At 44.4% G+C, this 21,294-nt stretch overlaps 1 protein-coding gene across 1 annotated transcript; it reads right to left on the reverse strand.

Annotated features, from left to right (window-relative positions):
- Nucleotides 1-801: 801 nt before the first annotated feature.
- On the reverse strand, nucleotides 802-20,993 carry ZDHHC15 (zinc finger DHHC-type palmitoyltransferase 15). The gene is made up of 12 exons (XM_058847833.1): nucleotides 20,852-20,993; nucleotides 17,909-17,935; nucleotides 15,777-15,871; nucleotides 14,993-15,113; nucleotides 13,924-13,993; nucleotides 13,525-13,557; nucleotides 12,334-12,454; nucleotides 11,085-11,217; nucleotides 9,772-9,898; nucleotides 9,089-9,198; nucleotides 7,882-7,964; nucleotides 802-6,893 (listed from the first exon to the last, which is right to left on the reverse strand). Exons 1-11 carry the CDS (start codon nucleotides 20,991-20,993, stop codon nucleotides 7,921-7,923), a joined length of 1,023 nt encoding a protein of 340 aa, XP_058703816.1. The 3' UTR covers nucleotides 802-6,893; nucleotides 7,882-7,920.
- Between the last annotated feature and the right edge of the window lie 301 nt (nucleotides 20,994-21,294).

The raw sequence follows: 21,294 nt of genomic DNA on the forward strand, positions 1-21,294 counted from the left end.
TCCAGCTACAGCCACTCCCAGTGCTTCCAAATCTCAGGGTGCACTTGGATCTCAATGTCCTCCTCAGCAGCCACGTGGATTTTTGGCTGGTGGCCAAGAACCAAAGATACAATTCTTGGAATTTTGCTCTGCAAACATTATTCTCAAATAGTGCAACATCCCTGGCTGTCTTGCTCAAGGGTTCTGAATCAAGAAGATTCCTGTTGCAGCACAGGTGCAAACTGGCTGGGAATTGGGGGTGGGAGCAGCACTGCCTGTGGAAATTCTACACAGAGAACTTCAGAAGTTCTAGGAGACAAAACCTGTGGCTGGATCAGTCTCACCAACCCTTTAAATGACAGGAAAACTGCAGCAAAAAGCTGGAACTTGATTTCTAGTCCTGTTCTCCAGGCACCAGAGCTGGAAGACAAGTGTGGCCCTCAGGGCTCAGCAGCCTTCATTGTTTGGTCACATTAAACATCAATCTGCAGCCAAATCCCTTCTTTCTTTAAATCCCCTGGCATCAAGTACATCACACGCAGCTGGCCAGTACCTCCCCTTTCTGTAACTCTGGGGAAATCCATAAATACAATATAAACCATTATTATTATTTTAAAGTATGTCCAGATTCTACACTTGCAGGGTTAGGCAATGTTGTGTATCTGTATCTCTCATCAGGTGAGTGGAGTGCTGAGGTCTGAATCTTTCTGTCACAGATAAAGAACCTTCCCTGTTCCAAGCAGTAATTCCAATTAAAGTTGTGTAACACCTCCAGAGGAACTCTTTAGCCCAAGCATAGGAAATAACCATTCACAAGTCTAATGAATTAGCCAAAAATGGTTTTAATGCAGTTCTTGCCTGCAGTGCAGTATAAACCATAATAAAAAACAACAAAGCAGAACATACAGGATATTCAGCTGTAGAAACTGTACAAACACTTGGAAAATGCCAGTGAAACTTCACAGAGCATCAGCATAGTCAGAACATTGGTCCAACAGTAAAAACGAGTATCCAAAGCTTTTGTAAAAACCCATTTGATATCAAAAGTCTCAATGCCAGCAGCAGCAGCAGCATTAAACTCCTGAACACAACACCCCAAAGGTGGGCAGCAATCCTGGTGTGACATTCCTTGGAAAAGAATTCCCACTGAATTCGTGGGGAGAGATGTGTATTAAGTCACCAGTTCTGACTGGAACAGGTGCCAGCCCCAGGCCATGCTGGGCTCCTAAAAAGCAGCTGGATGCAGTTCCAAACTGCTCCAGGGGATTGCTGCTGTTTCCCAATTGTCAGCTCCATCAGGAATGGCAGCGCTGATCCCAGAGGGAGCTCCCAAAGGATTCCCCTGACCCACAGCAGCCCCTGCACTGGGGTTCTGCTCCAGCCCCGTTTGCCAGGGCCTGAAACCCTCCTGGGGTTTCACACACCACAGCTCTGCCATCCCCTGATCCTGAGATTTAGCTCGGTTCTATCTTTGAGGGACCCATTTGCACCACAAACAGCATTTTCAGATGAGGAGCAGCCAGCTGAGCAGGCAGATTATAAATTTATAAACTAACAAAGACTTTTCCTGCTTCCCATGTTCCTAACCCAAAGTTCCCTGCTCCAGCAATGGATTTGGAATCACTCTGGAGTAGCTCTGAGTAGAGCAGGAAGCCTCTCCATAGTGTGGTTAATTCCAGAGAAGGATGGGGTTAAGTGAGAACAGAGGAACAACAGGTTCCTCCTCCTCCCTCCCAGGGAAGGTCACCTGCACCAGCCCAGCAGTTCATGACATCAGCAACATTCCAGATGCTGAGGGAGTTCTGGGACACGTCCTGGAGGCTCCCGGATCCTCCAGAAAATGGGGGGGAAGTAATTCACCAACACTTTCACTGTGGGCTTCTGCTCCTCTTACAGAGGGAAGTGCTGAGAAGGGGCTGCACACACCTTCCCCAGGTTAGAAAGGAGAGGGGGAGGCCGATTTTGTTGGGTTTCAGGTTTCCCGTGGGATTTGTGCAAGGTTTAACTCAAGGAAGTGCTTCAGGAAGTACTGAAGCAGCAGGGAAGCCATTGGTCATGTACCTGCGTGTTCCAAGGGCTGTCTGACACCAGCACTGGATGCAAACAGGCATTTCTTTTCAAGCACAGCTGGAATAAGAAGCAGAGATGATCCCTTTGTCCTTTTTGTTGGATTTTTTGGGGGTTGTGGTTTTTTCCACCCTCCTTAACATAATTTTTTTTTTTTTTAACAATTTACCCACTAAAGTTTTACAAATGCTGCTGTAAATCTTAAAACCTCATACAGAAAACAACAGTATTTTAAGGAGCATGCAGGCATGAGCAACTTATAGGCTTGTATTTGAAATGTAAACTTACATTTTATTTCACAAGGTTTACATCCCAAAAGAAAGCTGGAGAATGAAGAAATGAGGCTTTTAGGAATGAGAAAATGCAGGAAGTGGGATCCTGCTCTAAGCAAAGCCAGCTGGGCCTGATGATGGAACTACAAACCAATACCTGACAAACAGAGAGATTAATTACAAATAAAATGCATGGCACAACTGCATAAAATGACACCTACTCACCTTCACAGTACCCCAAAAAAACCAGCACAAGCTGCTCAAAGCTGAAGATATTTAACTGCATGTTCAGGAGGAAGAGGGAAGACTCAAAGTGGGATGGAAAAAGGACAGGAGACTAAAACCCTGCAGCAGTGGGTGCGAGCTCAGTGTTTGTGAGCAGGGCAGGGTCTGACAGATCAGGCTGGGAATGAAAACAGCCCCTCTGCCACACAAACACCTTCAGTGATCTGTTCAGGATGACTGTAGGTTTGCAAGTGTTCTGTAATAAAGTAGAAGTGGATAGAATTGGAAAAATATCAATAAAATTGAGGTATTTTCAAGTACTATGGATCCATTTCAGAAATCTGTACCACAGGAGTCATTGAAATTAAAATATGACCCTTTTGAGTTAATTAATTCTGGCTTAATAAACAAGGTCAGCAGTGGTTCCTTCCCCTGCTAATTAAACCCTTCCATGAGTGCACCAGCTCTGTGCAGAGTAACTGCTCAGCAGAGTAACTCTGCACAGAGTAACTGCTCAGCACATCATTCTTCATAGCTAAATACAGGGAAAAAATAATTAACTTTTTTTTATTGTTTCCCCTTGACATTTTACATTCATATCATATTACAGACTTTATGCATCAAGTTGTGCTTTCAGTCCAGACCAGCATCTAGAACTACAGAGCTGCAGCTGGCGTGGATTTTGCTGAATCCATTCCTGTTTGTCCCAGGAAGCAAACATTCATTGCATAGTGTGGTTTGGAATCTTCCTGATTCTCACCACTGACTGCACCCCACACACACTGGATACAGCCTCCTCAAACACAGAACTGCTCCCTGCTTGGAAGAAAACAAGATTATCCTACTCCAAAATCTTCCAGCTCAGCAAGAGAAACCTGGCAGTGCAGTGAGGATTGCACAAGTCCTGGTTCCTTGGGCAGGACTTGCTGGCCCAGGACTGGACTTAGGACAATTCCACACAGAGAAACATCAATGTGATGCTCTGTCTGGGTTTTTGTACCTGAATGTAAACGAGAGAGAAGGGGGAGAGGTGAGGAGGTGAGGTCAGTGGTCAGTTATTTTAGAGGATGAATCCAGGAGTAGAGGGATAACAATGGAGGCCTCACAGTAAAGTCCAACAAAAGCATTCCCTCCTTTCCTGTGGTGACATCACTTGGAAAAGTTGTTCATAGCTGAGAAAGCTGTAGTGTAGCTCCAATGCTAAGCAGAGCAAACAGCCCCTGGAGGGGGTTGAGACACCTTCAGGCACTCAACTGACAGCAGCACCAGAATTGACTCAAACCTTTACAATTCTCCAGGTTCTCTGACTGGAGCTGCATCTCCAGCACACACCCAGAGAGTGACAGTGAACACTGGTGGCTGCTGCTGGCACATGGAGGGCTCAGGGTGTACCTGGAGTGCTGGGACACCAGCACAGGATGAACTGGAATCGCTGGGCAGCTCTCAGAGCTGCAGTACCCTTGGTGTTGATGGGACTTGGTGGGATGAATCCCACTCCTGGAATGCTGGGATGGAGGGCAGGTAGGGGAGAGGTTTGATGATACAGCCCTTACAGTCAGTGATGATGGTGGAGAACCTCTGGGTGAAGATCAAGGCATGGAAAACAGAGGAGGTGCTGCAGTGGGTTACCCCTGAAGAGCCATTTGCAGGTTAAAAGAAACTACCACACACTGGGCTGAATATTCTCTCTCTTGTCACCTGCAGCAGCGACCACGGCAGCCTGAGGAACTTCTCTCTTCCAGTGCATTTAAAAAAGCATAAAAAGCACAAAGGCCAGGGGGAAAATAAGGATATCACCTTAAGTAGGCAGAAGGGAACAAAATGGAGCTGCTCACTCAGACTTGTGGGTTTTCCCCATTCTGTTCTGCCTCATTTTACACAACTTTTGGGTTTGTTTCATATTTCATGAAGCTTTCCAGCATCTGACGTGTGGATATTGAGAAGTGGCTCTGAAGTGATAAACTCTGTATTGTTTCCACCCGGACAAGAGTTTGTTAAACCATGGGAGGCTTTTAGTTGCTTTGAAGGAAAGGGAAGAGATGACCTTAATTAATTACAAGAAAAGTGACTCAATAAAAGTTACTTGGAAACATTTAACAACCTTTCTTAAACTGAGCTTGGTATCTGTACCATCATGAAGATATCTGGATTAGTATTAGAAGACAAAGCCTGATTTTCTGTACTCTCTAATGAGCAGTGCAGCAGCAGGAACAGGCAGGGGAGCTCCTGCACAGCTCTGCTGCTGCTGCCTGGCACACAAACAACTCAAATAATGGCAGGGCTGGAACCAGAGCCAAGCCCAAGAAGGGCACAAGAACCTGCTCAGAAATCCACACAACCTCTGGAAAAATACCCTTCAGCTGACAGGATGAAACAAAGTCACCAAATAATCTTCCTGGTTTTATGTACAAGGAATTGAAAGTTTTTAAAGGCACAAATAGCACCTCTGTAGGTGCTAAATTCCGGCTGTGTTTAGCTGCCATCATCCTCTGAAGCTCCCTCTCCAGAGCACATTTTGCCAGGAATGAGGGGATTAATTCAGCTGCCACATTGCATCACACACAGCACAAGGTCCAACACCAGATTTACATTAGAAATGCAGCTTCAGATTGACAGGAAAAACCCTTCCAGCACTCAGCAGCAGTTTGGTGACAAATCCACTCAACAGATGGGGCTCAGGTGGCTGAAGCAGGAATATTTTCATTGCTCAGGGCCACCCTGAGGAGAGACACAAAGCCACACCAGCCTGGGCCAGCCCACCTTGGTCCCTCACAACCAAATTCAGCAGTGAGACATCGCAGAGAGGTCAGCACTGCCTGCTCCACACAAACTGCAGAGGCTGAGGACAAAATTCCCACCCACAGGGTGCGGATCAACCAGGAGTTAAACACCTTTTCTTAGGGAAGAAACCTCTGCAAGGCTGTCCTGGCTCACAAACACATTCCCTGTGGCAGCAGCAGCAAAGGAACAGAGGAAAAAGGGGTTTAGTCTGCAAGCAAAGCCTCCATCACCAAACTCACTCAGCAGCTCCTTTCTCCTGACATGCACAGCTGCTCCTGTAGTCACTGCCAACATCAGTGGGCTGTTAAACACAAAAATGGGATAGAAAATGGTACTAAATGATCTTAGAGGCAGTACACCAATACTTTTAGCATGCACCTAATTCAAACAAGAATGATGGACTGGGCTGAATCATGCAAATAAAAAAAAGGACTCAGGTCTAGAAAAATGTCCATAATCCAGCCAGCCAAGTCTCAGTTCCATTCCCCAGAACAAAAACAGGGATCCACCTCTTTGACTGTAAATGCAGCAAAACGCAGCAAAAAATCTGATCACCTCTTAGTGCAGAAACCCCTGAAGCCAGTCAGTGCACTGAGCTGGGAAGAAGTCTGATAAAATTCAATATATCAATTGTGTCTTCAACATTTTGGGGTTCAAACCACCCCGGAGGAGTGTAAACTCCAAACACGACTCATGGAGCCACGCTTTCAGTGCACATTTCGAACTCACATCTTCCTTTCTGACTCCATGAACACACAAATCTCCATCAAACACTGATCCAGGAATGAGATGACATTTTAGCCCTAGGAATTAATGCAAATTGGACTGTCTGAAGTTCCCTTTTGCATTTTAGGAGCCTGCAATTAGGATGCAAAAGCACTATTACCCAAACTCTAAGAAAATAACACCCTCCTAAAAAACAGTTTTAAAAAATCTATGGCCACAATATTCTTGAATCTTGATACTGGCAATGTGAATATTTTATTTTCATTCACAGATGCACATGTACATGTGCATGTTCAGCGCTTTTGCTTTCAATATTCTTACATTCAGCTACCAATTTAGTGCCAGATTTAACTGGGTCTGTCTTGCATTGAGCTGAACTGACTGACTTAGAATTTAAACACATTAGAAAATGTCACTTGTCAGAGAAGGTTGGAGAATCAGCCTCAGAATAAATAACCATCCCCAAGAATATTATGGCTTGGAAGAATTTCAAGAGCTCGAGTCCCTGATGTTTGCAAAATGAAAAGGCCTTTGGAAATGCACTCGCATCAACATTTTTACCTGTTTTGAATAAAAAATATATAGTATTTATAAAATAAAGAGAGCAGGCCAAAGAAGATTGGCCAGAATCACTCTGTCAAATTGTTCTGTTAAGTCTGTAACTTAAACTTATAAAGCCTTGGGACATCTGGACAGCAGGATTCCTGGAGAAGCACTCTAGAATGCAGATTCCCATCAGACAATACTTCAGGATGTTTTTTCATCTTGAAGATCCACCTGTTTTCTGACCCTCAAAACTGAAGTCCTTGCGAAGAGAAGGGATGTTGGCTCCTGAGAGGGAAGCTGAAATTTAAAGAAATACAAATGTGCAACCATAGCACTGCTCTTAGGAGGGATTGAGGGCTAATCTGGGCTTTGGGAGTCGTTTTAAAGCCATGAAGAACAACAGGAAAATGCTGATTTTGCCTGCCCTGGTGGGATGGCAGGATGCAGCCCTCACTGCTGACAGAAAAATACTCTGGGGTTTTTCTTAGTGGACTTCTACAAGGTGCCAGAAGCCCATTGGTAGCAGTGTGGAGGGGCCCTGTGTGCCAGGGGAGCCAGGCAGGGGTTGCAGTGCTCTGTCACACCAGTTATTGACTGCCTTGGAACTGAGAGGGGCAAATTCCACCTGGCAATTCCACCTCCAGCCAGGGGGACAGCAGAGGATGCTCCTGGAATCTCGGTCAGTTACATTCCCCTGGGACAACAGGACACTGTGTCCTCCTCCCTGCCTGCAGCTCCTGGGGCAGGATGTGTGTGGGGCATCTGCCCTGTTCTCCAAGTCAGAACAGGGGGCAGAGCAGGGAATGTTCTGGAAGCAGCTGGTGTCAGCTGTTGTCACCTTTTCCAGGGTGAGGGAAAGCCTGGAGAAGAGTGACAGCTGATGTGACATTACAAGGCACTTCCTTGTATTCCCAGCTGCCACCTGGCTGTGCTCAGCTTCAGTTCAACACCGCACCTGCACCTTCCCACACCTCCCCTGGATCCCAGAATTTCCATCTTGTCACTGGCCAGGTCACTGCAAGGGTCCTTCCTGCCCTGTTTTCCAGAGGAGCTGCAGGGTTGGTGTCCTTCCCTTTGGAGAGTGCTGGTGGCTCTGGTGTCACCTGTGCCAGCACCCAGCCCAGGGCCACTGAGAGCCTCATCTTCCCATCAGGGCCCCTTGAACGAGGGATTTCTGGGCAAACTGGAGAAATATTTTTCTGCTAAAGCCCAAACCTGTCCAACATCACCTCCCCACGCCCTGCAGAGCAGTGGTTTTGAGGGAAATAGAGAAAGAAACACTGACCTTTCTGATCCAGCTTTACACCACTGTGCTTTCACACTGCTATGTCTCCCTTTCTATGGCAAGGGATGAGGCTTCACCAGAGCCTGTGAAAACCAAAGCAGTCAGAGGTAAATAAATCTGTTTTTCTCACTGTGAATACATTTTTTCACTAAGCATGGAATTGTGTTTTTAAGGATAATTACAAACAAAAATAGACAACCACTTGTCAGAGAGAACTGAACAGCTGTTTTTAACTGAGATTGCTCTATTATTTGCCTTATTTATTTCATAACCAAGTCACAAGCTTTAAAAAGCCACAAAGACAAATAAAGGTCTTGCAGTTTTAATGGAACATTTCAGGTCTTTCTGGTTAGACATTTTTACTGGTTTACCTCTGTTGTGTAAGAGAGAATCTGAATATTTCAGTTGAAAGGACCCACAGTGATCATCCAACTGCCTGGAAATGTCAGTTATTTTATAAGCACTATAAATTGGGAGTTTTTATATAAGCTCCTAACCATAATCTGGGTTCTGATCTAGCCAAAAATCACCTCAGTGTCACTGTATTCATATGGAAGAATTAATTATTTATTCAGATAATTTAAAGTTTGTAAAAATTGGAAGAAGCTCTGACTCATTCCTAAAGGAGTTATTTTAAGCATCATTAAAAATCCACAGGAATGACAAAAATGCACAGGAATTCTGATGGTTTCAAAACTCCTTTGTGTTACCTTGTGTAAGTACCAAAATGTATAGAACCAGCCAGGAAGAGCAGGTAAATTTACTCTGGCAAAAAAGCTGGATAAATTATAAAGCAGCTTCCTTAAATATATCCCTGCACTTAGGTGTTTGCATGCCTGTTTTCACACACTCTCAGAGGATAAATACACTTTAAAAAATCTAAATATCCTCCTTCTTGCAGGCACCACTTTACATCCCAAATAATTGTGCTGCATGCAGCAACATTTACATGTAAATCCTCTCAGTTTGTGGCAACTTCAGTTTCTCTAATCCTTGAAACACCCTCTAAGTTCATTCACTTGCAAGTAGAAAGCTGCTAAAAAAAAAGAATTTTTTCCAAAGCAGAGCTTATTTTTAGTCTGTGCTCATTAATCAAGTCAGAGCTACCCAGAGACTTAACCAACACAGTTTTTAAATTTGATTAGTTCTTATAATTCATCTACTGGCCACTGTAGGTCAGGACAACTAATTTCACTGATTTCCTTACCCTGAGGCTCTTCATCTATTCCGTCCTCTTCCCACTGCTCCTCATTTATCAGGAGAGGGTTCCGAGCTTCACTCAAAGCTCTCATTGGGAAAAAATGTCCATCCCCCTGGCTGCAAGGAGAAAGGCAGAGAGGGACACTGCAAAAGCAAAAAGTGACTCTAAAAGATGACAATTTCCCTACATTGTTTCTGCAAAGTTTTCTGAAGCCAGTATTTCCCATGTTCACTTAAAATCGTCTCTAAGCTTTGAAAAGTACCATGTTTATCTTTCATTTTGGTTCTCAATTTTTTCAAGGTCTCTGGAGTACAAAAGTTAAAACTTGTGGCCTGGAATCAAGTAATTTTTAGCAGAAGGTAAATGTGTTAATTTGATCAAATCATTTGAATACAGAAAAAAAAAACCCTGGAAAACCTAACTTGTGGATAGTTAGAAGTGACAGGGGAACTAAGGAAAACATTTATGAAAAAGAAGCAATTAATAGGTATAAATTTTATCATTTTATCCCACAACTTCAGGGCAGAAATCTCACTTGTGTTTGGCTGAGACCCAAGAGAAAATGTCCCCACTCTTACTGAAAGATACATAAAAATTTCACTTTCCTGTGACCTAAACCCATACATAAAATGTGAAAAGCTATAATTATATCCGCTTTTAGCACTTCAGCTTTTAGTAGGGTTACTTACCTAGAGGCAATAGGCAGCAGCCAGAGCTTTTTTTCTTCCCCAAACACTTGCTGGAGATTCTTCACAAAGCCAAGATTGAATCCATTTTTATCTGGGCCATTTTGAAACACTGGAGCTGAGAAAGCCTCTGCAAACAGAGGCAATTTCAGTAGAGAAAAAAACATGAAAATCAATGCCAAACACTCTGAAACAGGGTTGTTCATCTTGTAGCCATCTAAAAACAATGTGATTTAATGGATTATAGAGATACAGCACTACAAAGTTTCAAAATAATGTTTTTTTTCCCCATTTTGCAAAGCCTGTAAAGGCTTTCCAACTCAAGGCAGGAATTTGGTAGTGCAACTGAACCTAGAGAAGAGTCAAATCAACTCACAATGGGTTGTTTCATCCAGAGAATGGAGTTAAAAGATGTTTCTGTGAGAGTTGATGAAATTCAGAGGGTAAAAGTTTCTAGGTAAAAAACTGCAGAATGAAGTAGCTTGGCCTTCAATGCATATTCCAGGAGTGACACTGCAGATTTAAATCACCTCACTCATTAATGTAACAATGAGCAACCACTAGGGACAAACAACTGCAAATAAACTCTGGGTTCTGGTGAGGCATAAAATTAAGAAAAGAGAGGAGAGAAGAACCTTGAGTGCCTTAGGAACAGCTTGATCTTCCTTCTCAGCTGCTGCACAGGTCTGATGTTTTGGGATAGATGAGCTTCAGTGCCCCATGAAATGACTTTTGAGGTAAATAACTAGATAAAATCAGAATATTTGCTCACTCTTGATCGTGTCTGTTTTGTTACAAAACTTTATCCCAAAAGCTTTGAAAGCTGAACATTTATCTGAGGAAAGGCAAAGAACTTTTGGTAAAATGATACTATTTTAGATGATAATTTCTTTGGTTTTACAGTCACAACTTCTTTGTCTTTATCAGTAAAGATGGACACTGTGTTTCCCAAGCTCACCAAGCTGGTTGGGATGTACCCCATCACAGGAGCATAACAAACCCTTATTCCTGAAAAGCTGCACTCATTTCACAGCAAATGTAATTTTACATATGCATAACACACACTTCTATAATTGGACTTCTACACTTTAAGGCTCTGGTTTCCCTAACAAAGCTTTTGTCACACCAGCTAATAAATGCAGCTCATTTGCAATGACAAATTTCTGCAGCTTGTACCAAGATCTTAAATCTTCCTCCCCTCATAAACCAGCAGGAATGTACAGAAATAGAACAAATGCCCTTTTTCTCCTCTTTCTTTTTCTTGTTACAGCACCTTTGGTGTGTCTTACTAGAAGGAACAGGCAGAAGAGCCTTACCTAGAGTGGATCTGTTCCTGCTGACGAGCCAGCAGTGGTAGCCAAACAGAAACATGAGGCTTACAAAGAACATGATTGCCACGAAGAGAAGGAAAAGGATGTGAAATTTGGAACGTCCATTAGTCAGCTCACCCTGGAAAGGAAAGCAACACAGAACAAGTGACAGGAACAAATTAAGGATGGAAATTATTTGTACTTAGAAATACAATTCTAAAACTCCTATTGGGAGTTCTCAAACTTTTACAGACAAAATTCAACCTTACTATAAAAAGCAAAAAGAGACAAAGAAATGAATGTGGTTCATTTCCCCTCCTGTACCACAGCACAAAGAGTGGGGGGTGTTATTAATTCTTGGTATGGTTCAGAGCCAGCCCACCACAGCTGCCCAGGTGGGCATGAGGAACACCCTGGGAAATGAGCACGAGCTCTTGAAGCCCTCATTAAGGTCTGCTCAGTTTCCTGTGCATACATTAAAATTCTGCACCTTGCTCAAGGTAAGCCCAGAGAAACGTGCCCTCCACATCTGCAGCTATGGGGGGGTGTTAGAACTGAGCACAGATGGATGGGGAAAGTTTAAAAGCCAAGTGGGACTTCTCCAGCAGAAGAGCCAGGTACCAGAGGTGCCCAGCAGGGACACAGGAAGGCACTGGGGACCTCCAGGCCTCAGGGCTGTGTGTGGGGAACAATTAGTGCACAGCAAAGGTACTTAAACACAAACAGACAGAGCTATTGAGCAGAGGGGACAGAAATAGAGGCCAAGGGCCAGTGTCTTACTGGAGCTGTCAGCCGGCCTTGCTTGCATAGAAACAATCAGCAGTAACTGCAAAAAAGCCTCCTTTGGTTCACTCAGCTTTTTAAATTGAAAAAGGAGGTCTATGGGGGTTAGAAAATGAACATGGTTTTTTGACTCGTTTTTTTCTTCACAGTAAATAAGTACAAATCATTGCCAGAATCCTACACATCAATGCCAAACTTTCCAAGGGACACCCATGCAAACACAAGGACAGGGAAGGGACAGAAACTCTCTGCCAGAAAATAATCTACAGGCTGAAATTCCTGAAGGCTGCTTGCTTCTTGCTTTGTGCATTTTGCACATCTAACAAGAGGTGGATGCCCAAAGGGCCCAGGAAACACCTCCCAGGAAAATGCAGCCCCTTCCTTCACTGCCTGAGAGCAACAAAGCACCGAGAGTCACTGAAGCCCACGAGACTGACAGGAGATGAAAAAGGAACTGGATTTCATGACTTACTGTCCAATACTTAATGAAATACTTGAAGACTGTTGCAGCAATATACAAGCAATACAACAAAGAATAGGCTAAGAACAGTAGAAAGAATTTGTAGTTAGAAAATCCAATGCAGTTATTCACCCTGGAGGACAAAAGCAAAGTTGAAATCAGGATTTGTGCAGCACACAGTGGTTGTAACACAACGAGCACGACCAGGTTTGGGGGGTTTCAAAGGCCTGGATCACAACACGGAATTTGCCAATAAGCAGCTCCCCTCAGTGGCCAAAAGGGAACAGAACCGATGGCTCTGCTTCCCACTCAAACCCTTCCTTGAGGGCCAAGGAGAAGCACAGCTCAGATTTTTGGGATTGTTTTGAGCTTGGCACCACAGGCAAATGGGTCACAGAGGCAGGAGCTCGTTCCTCCTGTCTGGGTCTTGTCTGCCAAGGGAATCAGAGCTGGGAGTTCTGTGCTACTTTCTTCCTTTGCAAACCTCAGGAGCCACCTCCCCCCTGCCTGTTTGCTTACATACAGCCCAATTAACCCCACACTTGCTTAGAATTCTCCATGCACAGGACAACTCTAGAAAGGAACAGGGGGATGTACAAAAATCCACAGTGGGTGTTTGTGTCAGAACTCAGGTTTGGAAAATCATCTACTATTTTGATAACCAAGAGGGTTCAGGTAGGGAAATGTTTGTGTAGTTTCTGAATTCTTAAATTTTCCTTTTTTTAAAAAAAGGAGGAATTTAAGAAATTTAGTGGCAGCAATTCTGAAAGGTGGAAAGCTCAGTTATTCCATGCAGCTTTCTTTACAGACTGTCTCTGATCAGCATCAGTTCAGAAACAATCCATGTGCAAATGTTGTTATTGAAAGCACCCCAAGTGCAGCTGAAACACTGAGACAGCCCAAAGGAAAGGCTAAACTGGAGCCCTTTTAAATTCAAATAATAGTTAATGAGTGTATTAGCAGTTGGGGTTTAAATTTTATTAATATAATAGCATTTTTACACATGGGTTATGGAGCAAACATGAATGATTTGTTAAAATTTAATTTCAGGCAAATTTTAAAGTGCAATTATTTTATAATTTTCCCAAACTCAAGAGATGAATGGCCTAAAATGTGAGAGGCATACAGACATGAGAGGCACACAGAAATATATCTAAGTAGCCCTTCCTTTCAGAAAACCACAAACCAGTATCTAGGACATACCATGGACAGTGATGATCCATTTTTAGCACACACCTGCAAAGGACAAAAAAGGAAAATGGAAGATTTTTAATTGGTACTTCATTACCAACTGCAGGTCAACAGCAAAACTTTGATTTTTGTGAGGTTTCTACACGGTAGACACTCAAAATTATGCTGTCTCTAAGTTTTTTTAAGGTAGATATAATTTTAAGATGGAACATTTCTTAGAATTTGAAGACCAACTAATGTCCTTGGGCCGATAAAGAGACAAGAGAATGATTTCTGCCCTAGAGCACTGCTGGCTGCAGCTGGAACAGAGACCCTGGGGAACCTTTTTGTGTAAAAAGACACATGAAAGAGCAGCCCACTCACAGAACCTTGTGGTGACTGCACTGGGGTGAAGGACAGCCCATGACTTACATGGCACAAACAGAGCAATGGTGACAACGATCAGGTTTGATCAGCTGGCATCTGTCACAGAACCGAATCCCTGGAATTAGAGACAAATTAACACAAAACAATTTTTTCACGTCTTGGTTGATACTGTGCTCATTTCCTAACTATTCTTTTTTTTCCTCCATCACTTCAGCAGGTGAGCTGGTGTTTGCTGCCAGGTCACAATCAGGTAAGCAACGCTCGTAATTCTGCTGGAGACTTGCAGATGGGGCAACAATCAGTGAAAGCATAAAATCATAGAACCATGGAATGCTTTGGGTTGGCAGGGACTCTAAAGTTCATCATGTTCCACCCCCTGCCAGGGGCATGGACACATCCCACTATCCCAGGCTGCTCCAAGCCCTGTCCAACCTGGCCTTGGACACTTCCAGGGATCCAGGGGCAGCCTCAGCTTCTCTGGGAACCTGTGCCAGGGCCTGCCCACCCTCATAGGAACTCCTTCCTAACATCTATCCTGAACCTACTCTAACCCATACAACCAGCTCAAAAGTGACAAACCGAAGCTGCACACTTGCATCCACATTTACTCAGACCACCTACATTTTATTTTGATAATTCCCAATTTATTCCAGTTCTCTACTTCAAAATTCTTCAGCTTGCCTGACAGAAACAAGCAGGTCAGAGCCTCCAACATGAACACAGATTTCTTTAAGCTGTGGAGGGAGTGCAGCAGGCTTTTAATCACTGAACAAAGTCCAGAAAACTGATTACAGAAGGATGTCCTGCATCTCTAAGCCAGACTCCATTTTAAGTAAAAATTAGGACAGATTTGGTTATTCTATTGCTATTTCTAAATACAGACAGCACATGTGGGCTTATGGACTATAAATCCAAAGGGCAACATCTTGCTTCTCAAAGGCAGCACATGGCACTGCACTGAATTTGAGGGTTCAAGGCTTTTTTTGTTTTCCCTGAGAGCAAGGGAGAGTCAGTGGGTGCCTGGGAACGCTGTTGGTCAGCAGGATCCCATGGGTGCCAGCCCGTGCTGCTGGGGTGTGTGGGGGTGGATGTGGGGCCACCGTGCTGGGCTGACCTCCATTCCCTGTCCTCGTGTACACCGGCAGCTTCCTGGCGATCTCGGCGAGGATCTGCCGCTGCACCTCGGGCCTCTCCTCGTTCTCGTAGCGCTCCTGGTCAGCGTAGGACATGTGGAACTGCGAGCAGAAGGCACCAGAGGAGCAGTTACCACAGGGAGAAGAGAGCATTTCACATACAGCTGAGTCTGGAAATGTTTTTACCTCCCGCTCCTGAGATTCATGCAGTGGGAAAATGTGGTTGTTAAGACAAAGGGAGGTAGTGAGTGCTGGAGAGCCAGAATACTGAGAGACACATCAATAAGAAATAAAAAAGTGAAATTAAGGCTCATAAAACAACTTACTAGAATTGCTCCTATCGCTGCCTTAGATAAATACCATTACTCACCTTTATAACACATTCAGCACCTCTCTAGTGAACAAGAACCTTTACATTTTTAAATTTTTAAAACTGGGATTAGTTGTTATTTATAAATTTACATTCTTGTAATCAGGATCAGAGCAAGGCTGTGTATATTTGGAGTGCCACACAAATATTGACCTTATTCTGTTGCCTCAAACTGAGGGTTTTATTAGTATTTCAGAGAGGTAAAACAAAATGAGAAAAAAATTAAAATCTACCAATCCAAGCAACATGACAGAGTAAATATTTGGTTGAAAAATAATTAAAACACATTTGCCTCTGTCTCTCCTCTCCAGATCAACTAGACTGAAGGATTTTTAAGTTTTCTTTAACATCTCTGCTTCTGTTTTGCAAGGAATGAAAGGTGTTGGCTCTCTTACCTTTTTGCCTGGTTGTATTGGGAGAGTGAAAACAGACTTCCAATATGTCCACACAAAGAGCACAAAGAGAATATGGAATACTACAAGATAGGCCACTAAAAACAAAACAAGAAAAGAAAAAACAGAAACAGAGCAATGACTTCTTAAGCAAGGGTTTCATCCATGATGGGCATAATTCAAATTTTTCACAAATATGTAAAAAAAAAGAAATAAAAAGGAAACAGAAAGGAAAAGACAGATGTCCATCCAGTGCCACCCATTACTGCAGTCCAGCTAAACCTTATGGCTCAGGGTCAGCAGCATCCCAGAGCTCAGGGTGACCAATCTCAGAGCCTCCCCTGCTCCACCTGATCCCATTCTGTGGGTGAGGAAGATGCAGCTGTCAGAGAATTGTCCCACAGGGCAGCTGACAACCCTGTGTCCCTAGGAATGACAGCATTCCTGTCTCTTCCCCACATCCCAGGCACAAGCCCAGCAGAACTGGCTGTGTAAAGGTGAATTTTGCAATGCTCCAGCACTTCCCAGTATTGGGGTTCAGTTGCTGCTAAAAGCAGTGGGAAGCAGAGTGTGCACTGCCCACTCCTGCACCACGTGCTTCTTGTGAGAGCAGAAGGAAATAATATGAGCTTTGCATCACCAGAAAAAGCCAAATTTCTTATTAAACATCTTCTACATTTGCCACAGTTGATACAACAAATCAGGAAAACTTCCCTCAAATTGAGTAAAATAAGGCTTGTGATTACTGAGGAAGAATTGCCAGAACTGTGTCCTTCAGCTGCACAGATTATTTGCCATTTCTTTACACTTACCTCATTAAGACATTACCAAAGTTACAAGATAGTTTTATTTAAACACATCATTTCATTGCAATAACAATCTTGTTTCCCCCGTTTCATTTAAGATTCAAATTCTAGAAAATAAGATTAAAATAACTACTTGGAAAGAGAAATCTAAAATTCAAACACTTCTTAACTATGTCAAAACATGGTTAAGTTCAAACACATTTTCCTGTGTGAAAATTGGTAAAAAAGGCCAAATGCATTAGCGAGACTTTCTAATGAGATGGCAAATGATGGGACACATCTCACAAGGATGTGATGGACTGTGGGAAGGAGCTGTGAATCACAGCTAAGTCATTCTCATGCTCCAAGCTGGTTTGAGATGTTATCCCTACACTACAGGTGGAGCTGAGCCATTTTTAATTAACATGGAAGGAGATAAATCTTGCAACAGGTTTAATTTTGTTGATCAGCCCAGCAGCACATTAGAGGAAGCTGACCTGGAGATGCACTAACGGATTAGGCAACAATTCACTTTCTTCTGCTGAGTAGACATTAACATCCTGCTTTCTGCAGTTTCTCTGTAGCAATTTCAAACGTTAGAACTGCTCTATAGGGGAAAGAGAATTTACTGGATGCAGCAATCTGGAGGATCTTTAAATGTCAGCTGGCACTGTTCTTTATGGAACAGCTTACACTACACCTACTTCTGTCCTTCATAACCCCTGAAGAAGAAAGTCACCAAGAGAGCACCTGGATTAGCCAAAAGCATCCAAAGCACCTCCAGGAAAGAAGAGGAAGAATATTAAAATAGCCACTGACTCCTTATTCTTAGAACATGGCTGTTACCTCCACCAACACACCGGTCTGAAGAGTGTCACTGAGCAATCCTACCGTGTTGTGACTCAGGATCTGTTAGTGGGCACCAGAACTGAGAGAAAAAGCTCACCAAAAATAGCTTTCACTGAAAGGTCAAATGGAACCAGGTGGGCTGCAGATGGGAACTAGTATTTTCTGTTTGTCTTGTAAAATCAGCTCTGGAAATGTGAAAGGGAAAGGGAGAAAAGGCGTGTGGGTGTGCACAGACACAAACAGCTTTTCCTGAAAGAGTCAGAGGGATCAAAGCCTTTCCATGTTCTGCCCAGTCTGTGACTAAACAAAACATTTCCCAATGCACCCAGAAGGTGCAGCATGCTCTGAGTACCTCAGGAGGGTGCAATTACAGGAAGGAAATGCTGAAAGAGGATGTACCTTTAAAAAAATGACAGCAGATATTTCTGATATTTCAGATAGAACAGATGTGAGTCCTTTTACACAAGGATTGAATGGCAAATAATAAATCATCACACGTACCTTTCTCCACAGGGTTGCTCACAGTCACTGGAAAAGAAAAAATAAATGTGTGTTCACAGAGGAAATATGAATCCCAGAGAAGTTTCTGACAATTAACATTTCTATGTGAAATAAAGCCATTTAAGGAAAAATGTTCAAATTCAAGAGGCAAAGAGAGAACCCACAGATCAGCAACAAACCAAAAGCATCCGTAACAACTCTTCTTCACTCTCACACACACCCACAGCAAGATGTTCAGTCACTGTTACTTGTGCTGTGTTTTCCCTGCTTATAAAATATATTCTGTATATTTTGCATTAGAAATATGACAAAAGCAATCTGCTGGTGACAGTGAGAAGATCACCAGGGCTCCTCTAGCACCTGCCTCAAGCTGCATCTCTATGCATTTACCACATACTTGCAGCTGCTTTCCACTGGTCTCCAGGTGGTCTTGACCTCCTCTGTAAGCACTGTCCCAAAGCATTTCTGCATCAGTAGGATTAAAAAGTTATAAATTTCTCAGCTTTGTCCAAGTCAGCAACTGCAATGACTTAGTTGTTTTTACATTTCTTACCAGCAGAAATTTTACAACCCCTTCTTACTTCTCCATAGTGAGAGAAAAGCCCCTACTAACAGAAGCCCTTTGAGCAACCAGCAAAAGGTGCATTGTTCAATGCCTTCTTCTTGTGACTATTTGAAAATCCATCCATTATTTTAAAAGCCAGCATCCAAGTTTAACAGAAGAGACAAGGACAGCTTTCTTGAACTGAAAACAGAGAGTTCTGTGATGTTTTAACAGCATTGCTTGGAAGACAAAGCTCTGTGACACACAGCAATACAGACAAAAAAAGAAATGGAATCCTTTTGTGTCTCTGCCCACTCAATTTCAGGTAAACAAGACTGTTAGGAAACATTTAGTTTTTCCTTTGGTTTTCTGTCAATCAAGCTATGATGAGCTTTAAACAAACACTGCGGGGCTCCCTCCTGACCACACCTGCAGCAGGACGTTGCTAAGGATTTTACCTGAGAAAAGAGCACAAGCACAGATGATACAAAAGGTTCTGTGGCAGGATCATTGTTGTCACTGTGGCAGCAACTGCCAGCCAAACAGGAACTGAGGCCTCCTCCTGTGACTCACTGGTCACCCCAGGCACTGAGAGCTCAAACCCAGCATCAGGAGGTGCCTCCCAGACATCACTCCCACAGCACTTCCAGTGCTCTGCACAGCTGAAAATGCAAACCAAGATTCCAGACAAAGCATTCACTATTTACAGGCTCACAGCAGCTGAGAAGAGGCAGCCAGCTCAGCAAGCCTTGCTGTGTTAGAAATGTGGGGAGAGACAATGTCCTGGTTAGCAAGTGACAGCACAGGCCAACAGTTCATGCTCAAATCCTGAAATATTTCAGTTATTTCAACTTCTGCATAGATAAACTCCTCCACACACCAATAAAAGAGACGAGAGAGAAATGGGGCAAAAAAACAGGTGGGTGTGGGCAAATGAATGATTTTAAGCTGTGATTTCAGGCAGTGAGCTGAGCTCCTGCCAGCTGAACCAGCACTTGCAGAGCAACACAGCCCCGATCCAAACCTCACTCAAATCACCTGGGTCTCCTCGAGCAGCTGCACTGAGACCTGGGGTCAGCCCGTGCTCAGCATTACGGAATTTGCACTGCACATTTCGAAAGACTGACAGCGTTTCAGGAAAATAATCCCCATTTTTTATCACATGTTCTAATGACAGTTACATGCACCACTGAGATATCATCCCATGTGAATTCTTGAAAGAAACAGCCCAAAGTCTCAGAGATGGGATAAATATGATGAAGTGTTTTGGAGCTTTGTCAAGCTGCTGATTAGAACAGACCAAAAAAGCTGCATTTCATTCTAGTTCCCATTGAGAAAAAAACAACAGGTCTCACTGCACTGCCAACCCTAACAAACACCTGATTTATGTTTGCTGTACAGCACCAGAAGGCATCTCATGCCCCAGAAACATCTCAAACCATCCTTTCTGGGACTTCTGGTTTCCTTTATCTCCCTTACTCTATCCTGGGGAGCCACATCTCCTGACAATTTCACAAACCCAGGCTTCCAGCTCTTCTCTCCATCAGACCGGGCAACTCTTTTTTTTCAGTAGCACACTGAACCAGAAATAACAAACATAAGAAAGTTTGCAACTTACTATACAGTTAAATTACTACATTAAATATACAATTACTAGCCAGCATAAAGCTTCCTCTTCTAAAAGGCAGTGTTTTCTGTGCTACTGTAACAACTCCAACCCTGAGTGGGATTTCATGTAACCTTCTTTCCTTTTCAGAATATAAACATGAAACGATTGTAAGGCCGGGCACAAACTGATTTTAGCTCATAAATCACATCTGGACGTTATCAAAGCTCATAAATCACATCTGGACGTTATCAAATCACAACAACATTGGCTTTCACTGTGGGATCACTCTCCCAGCCCTCTCAAATGTCCCCTCCCTCTCCGCTGCCAGGAACACACAAAACAAGAGCTCATGATTAACAAACAGCACCCACAGCCCGCACCAGCCCGGCCGGGGCACAAACCTTGTGGGAAACAGGGCAGCACGCCCTAATCCCCCTCTTTAGTCCCGAAAAGGACTCGACTCTTATTAAAGTGTTTCTCGCTGTGCACGGATCACTGCCGGGCTCGGAGCCTCGGGACACCGCGGGCACCTGGGCGGGCGCGGGGCCCCGCGAGGAGGAGGAGGATGAAGAGAGGATGAGGAGAACGAGGTGGCAGGGGAGAAAGCGAGGAGGAGGAGGAGGAGGGGAAAAAAGAAGAGGAGAAGAAGGAGGAAGAGGAGAAAGAGAAGGGGAATGGCCCGAAGCCCCCGGCCCGCCACGTCCCCCACCCGCTGCTCCGCGGGGGCCCCGGCGGTACCGAGGCGCGGCCCGGGGCGGGCGGGCCCCGCGGGGTGCGAGCGGGCACTCACCGAGGCAGAGCTCGCAGACGTATCCGTAGTAGGACCAGAGCAGGAGCAGCGCGATGAGGAGCACGGGCAGCCAGGCGAAGGCGCGGCGGCAGCAGCGCAGCCCCCGCCACAGCGCCATCCCGCCGCCCTCAGCGCCGCGCATCGGCGCGCGGCTGCGCGGGCTGGCCCCGGCCCGGCGCGCTCGGCGCTCGGCTGAGCGGCCTGCGCGCAGCGGCGCCCCCTGGCGGGGCGGGCGGGCGGTGCCGCTCGGGGCGGGTCCCACCTGAGGCGCCTTTACTCCAGTACTTTACTCAAAACTTTTACTTTTCCCTCAGAATCTGCCCGATCCCAGCCTTGGTGCTGTTGGCGAGGGCAAGGAGGTGATGCTGCCCCTCTCCTCAGCGCTATGGGGCACACCTGGGGCGCTGTGTGCCGTTCCGGGCTCCGCAGCACAGCACACCCGG

This window comes from Poecile atricapillus, chromosome 12 (assembly GCF_030490865.1).
Source record: "Poecile atricapillus isolate bPoeAtr1 chromosome 12, bPoeAtr1.hap1, whole genome shotgun sequence".
Classification (NCBI taxonomy): domain Eukaryota; kingdom Metazoa; phylum Chordata; class Aves; order Passeriformes; family Paridae; genus Poecile; species Poecile atricapillus.

Coding starts and splice junctions, on each gene's coding strand:
- ZDHHC15 (XM_058847833.1), bottom strand. CDS start 20,993: ATGCGCGGCGCTGAGGGCGGCGGGATGGCGCTGTGGCGGGGGCTGCGC. Junction 13,994..14,992: donor CACGAGGACAGGGAATGGAG/GTCAGCCCAGCA, acceptor CTCTAATTCCAG/GGATTCGGTTCTGTGACAGA. Junction 7,965..9,088: donor AATAGATGAAGAGCCTCAGG/GTAAGGAAATCA, acceptor TGGTTTTCACAG/GCTCTGGTGAAGCCTCATCC.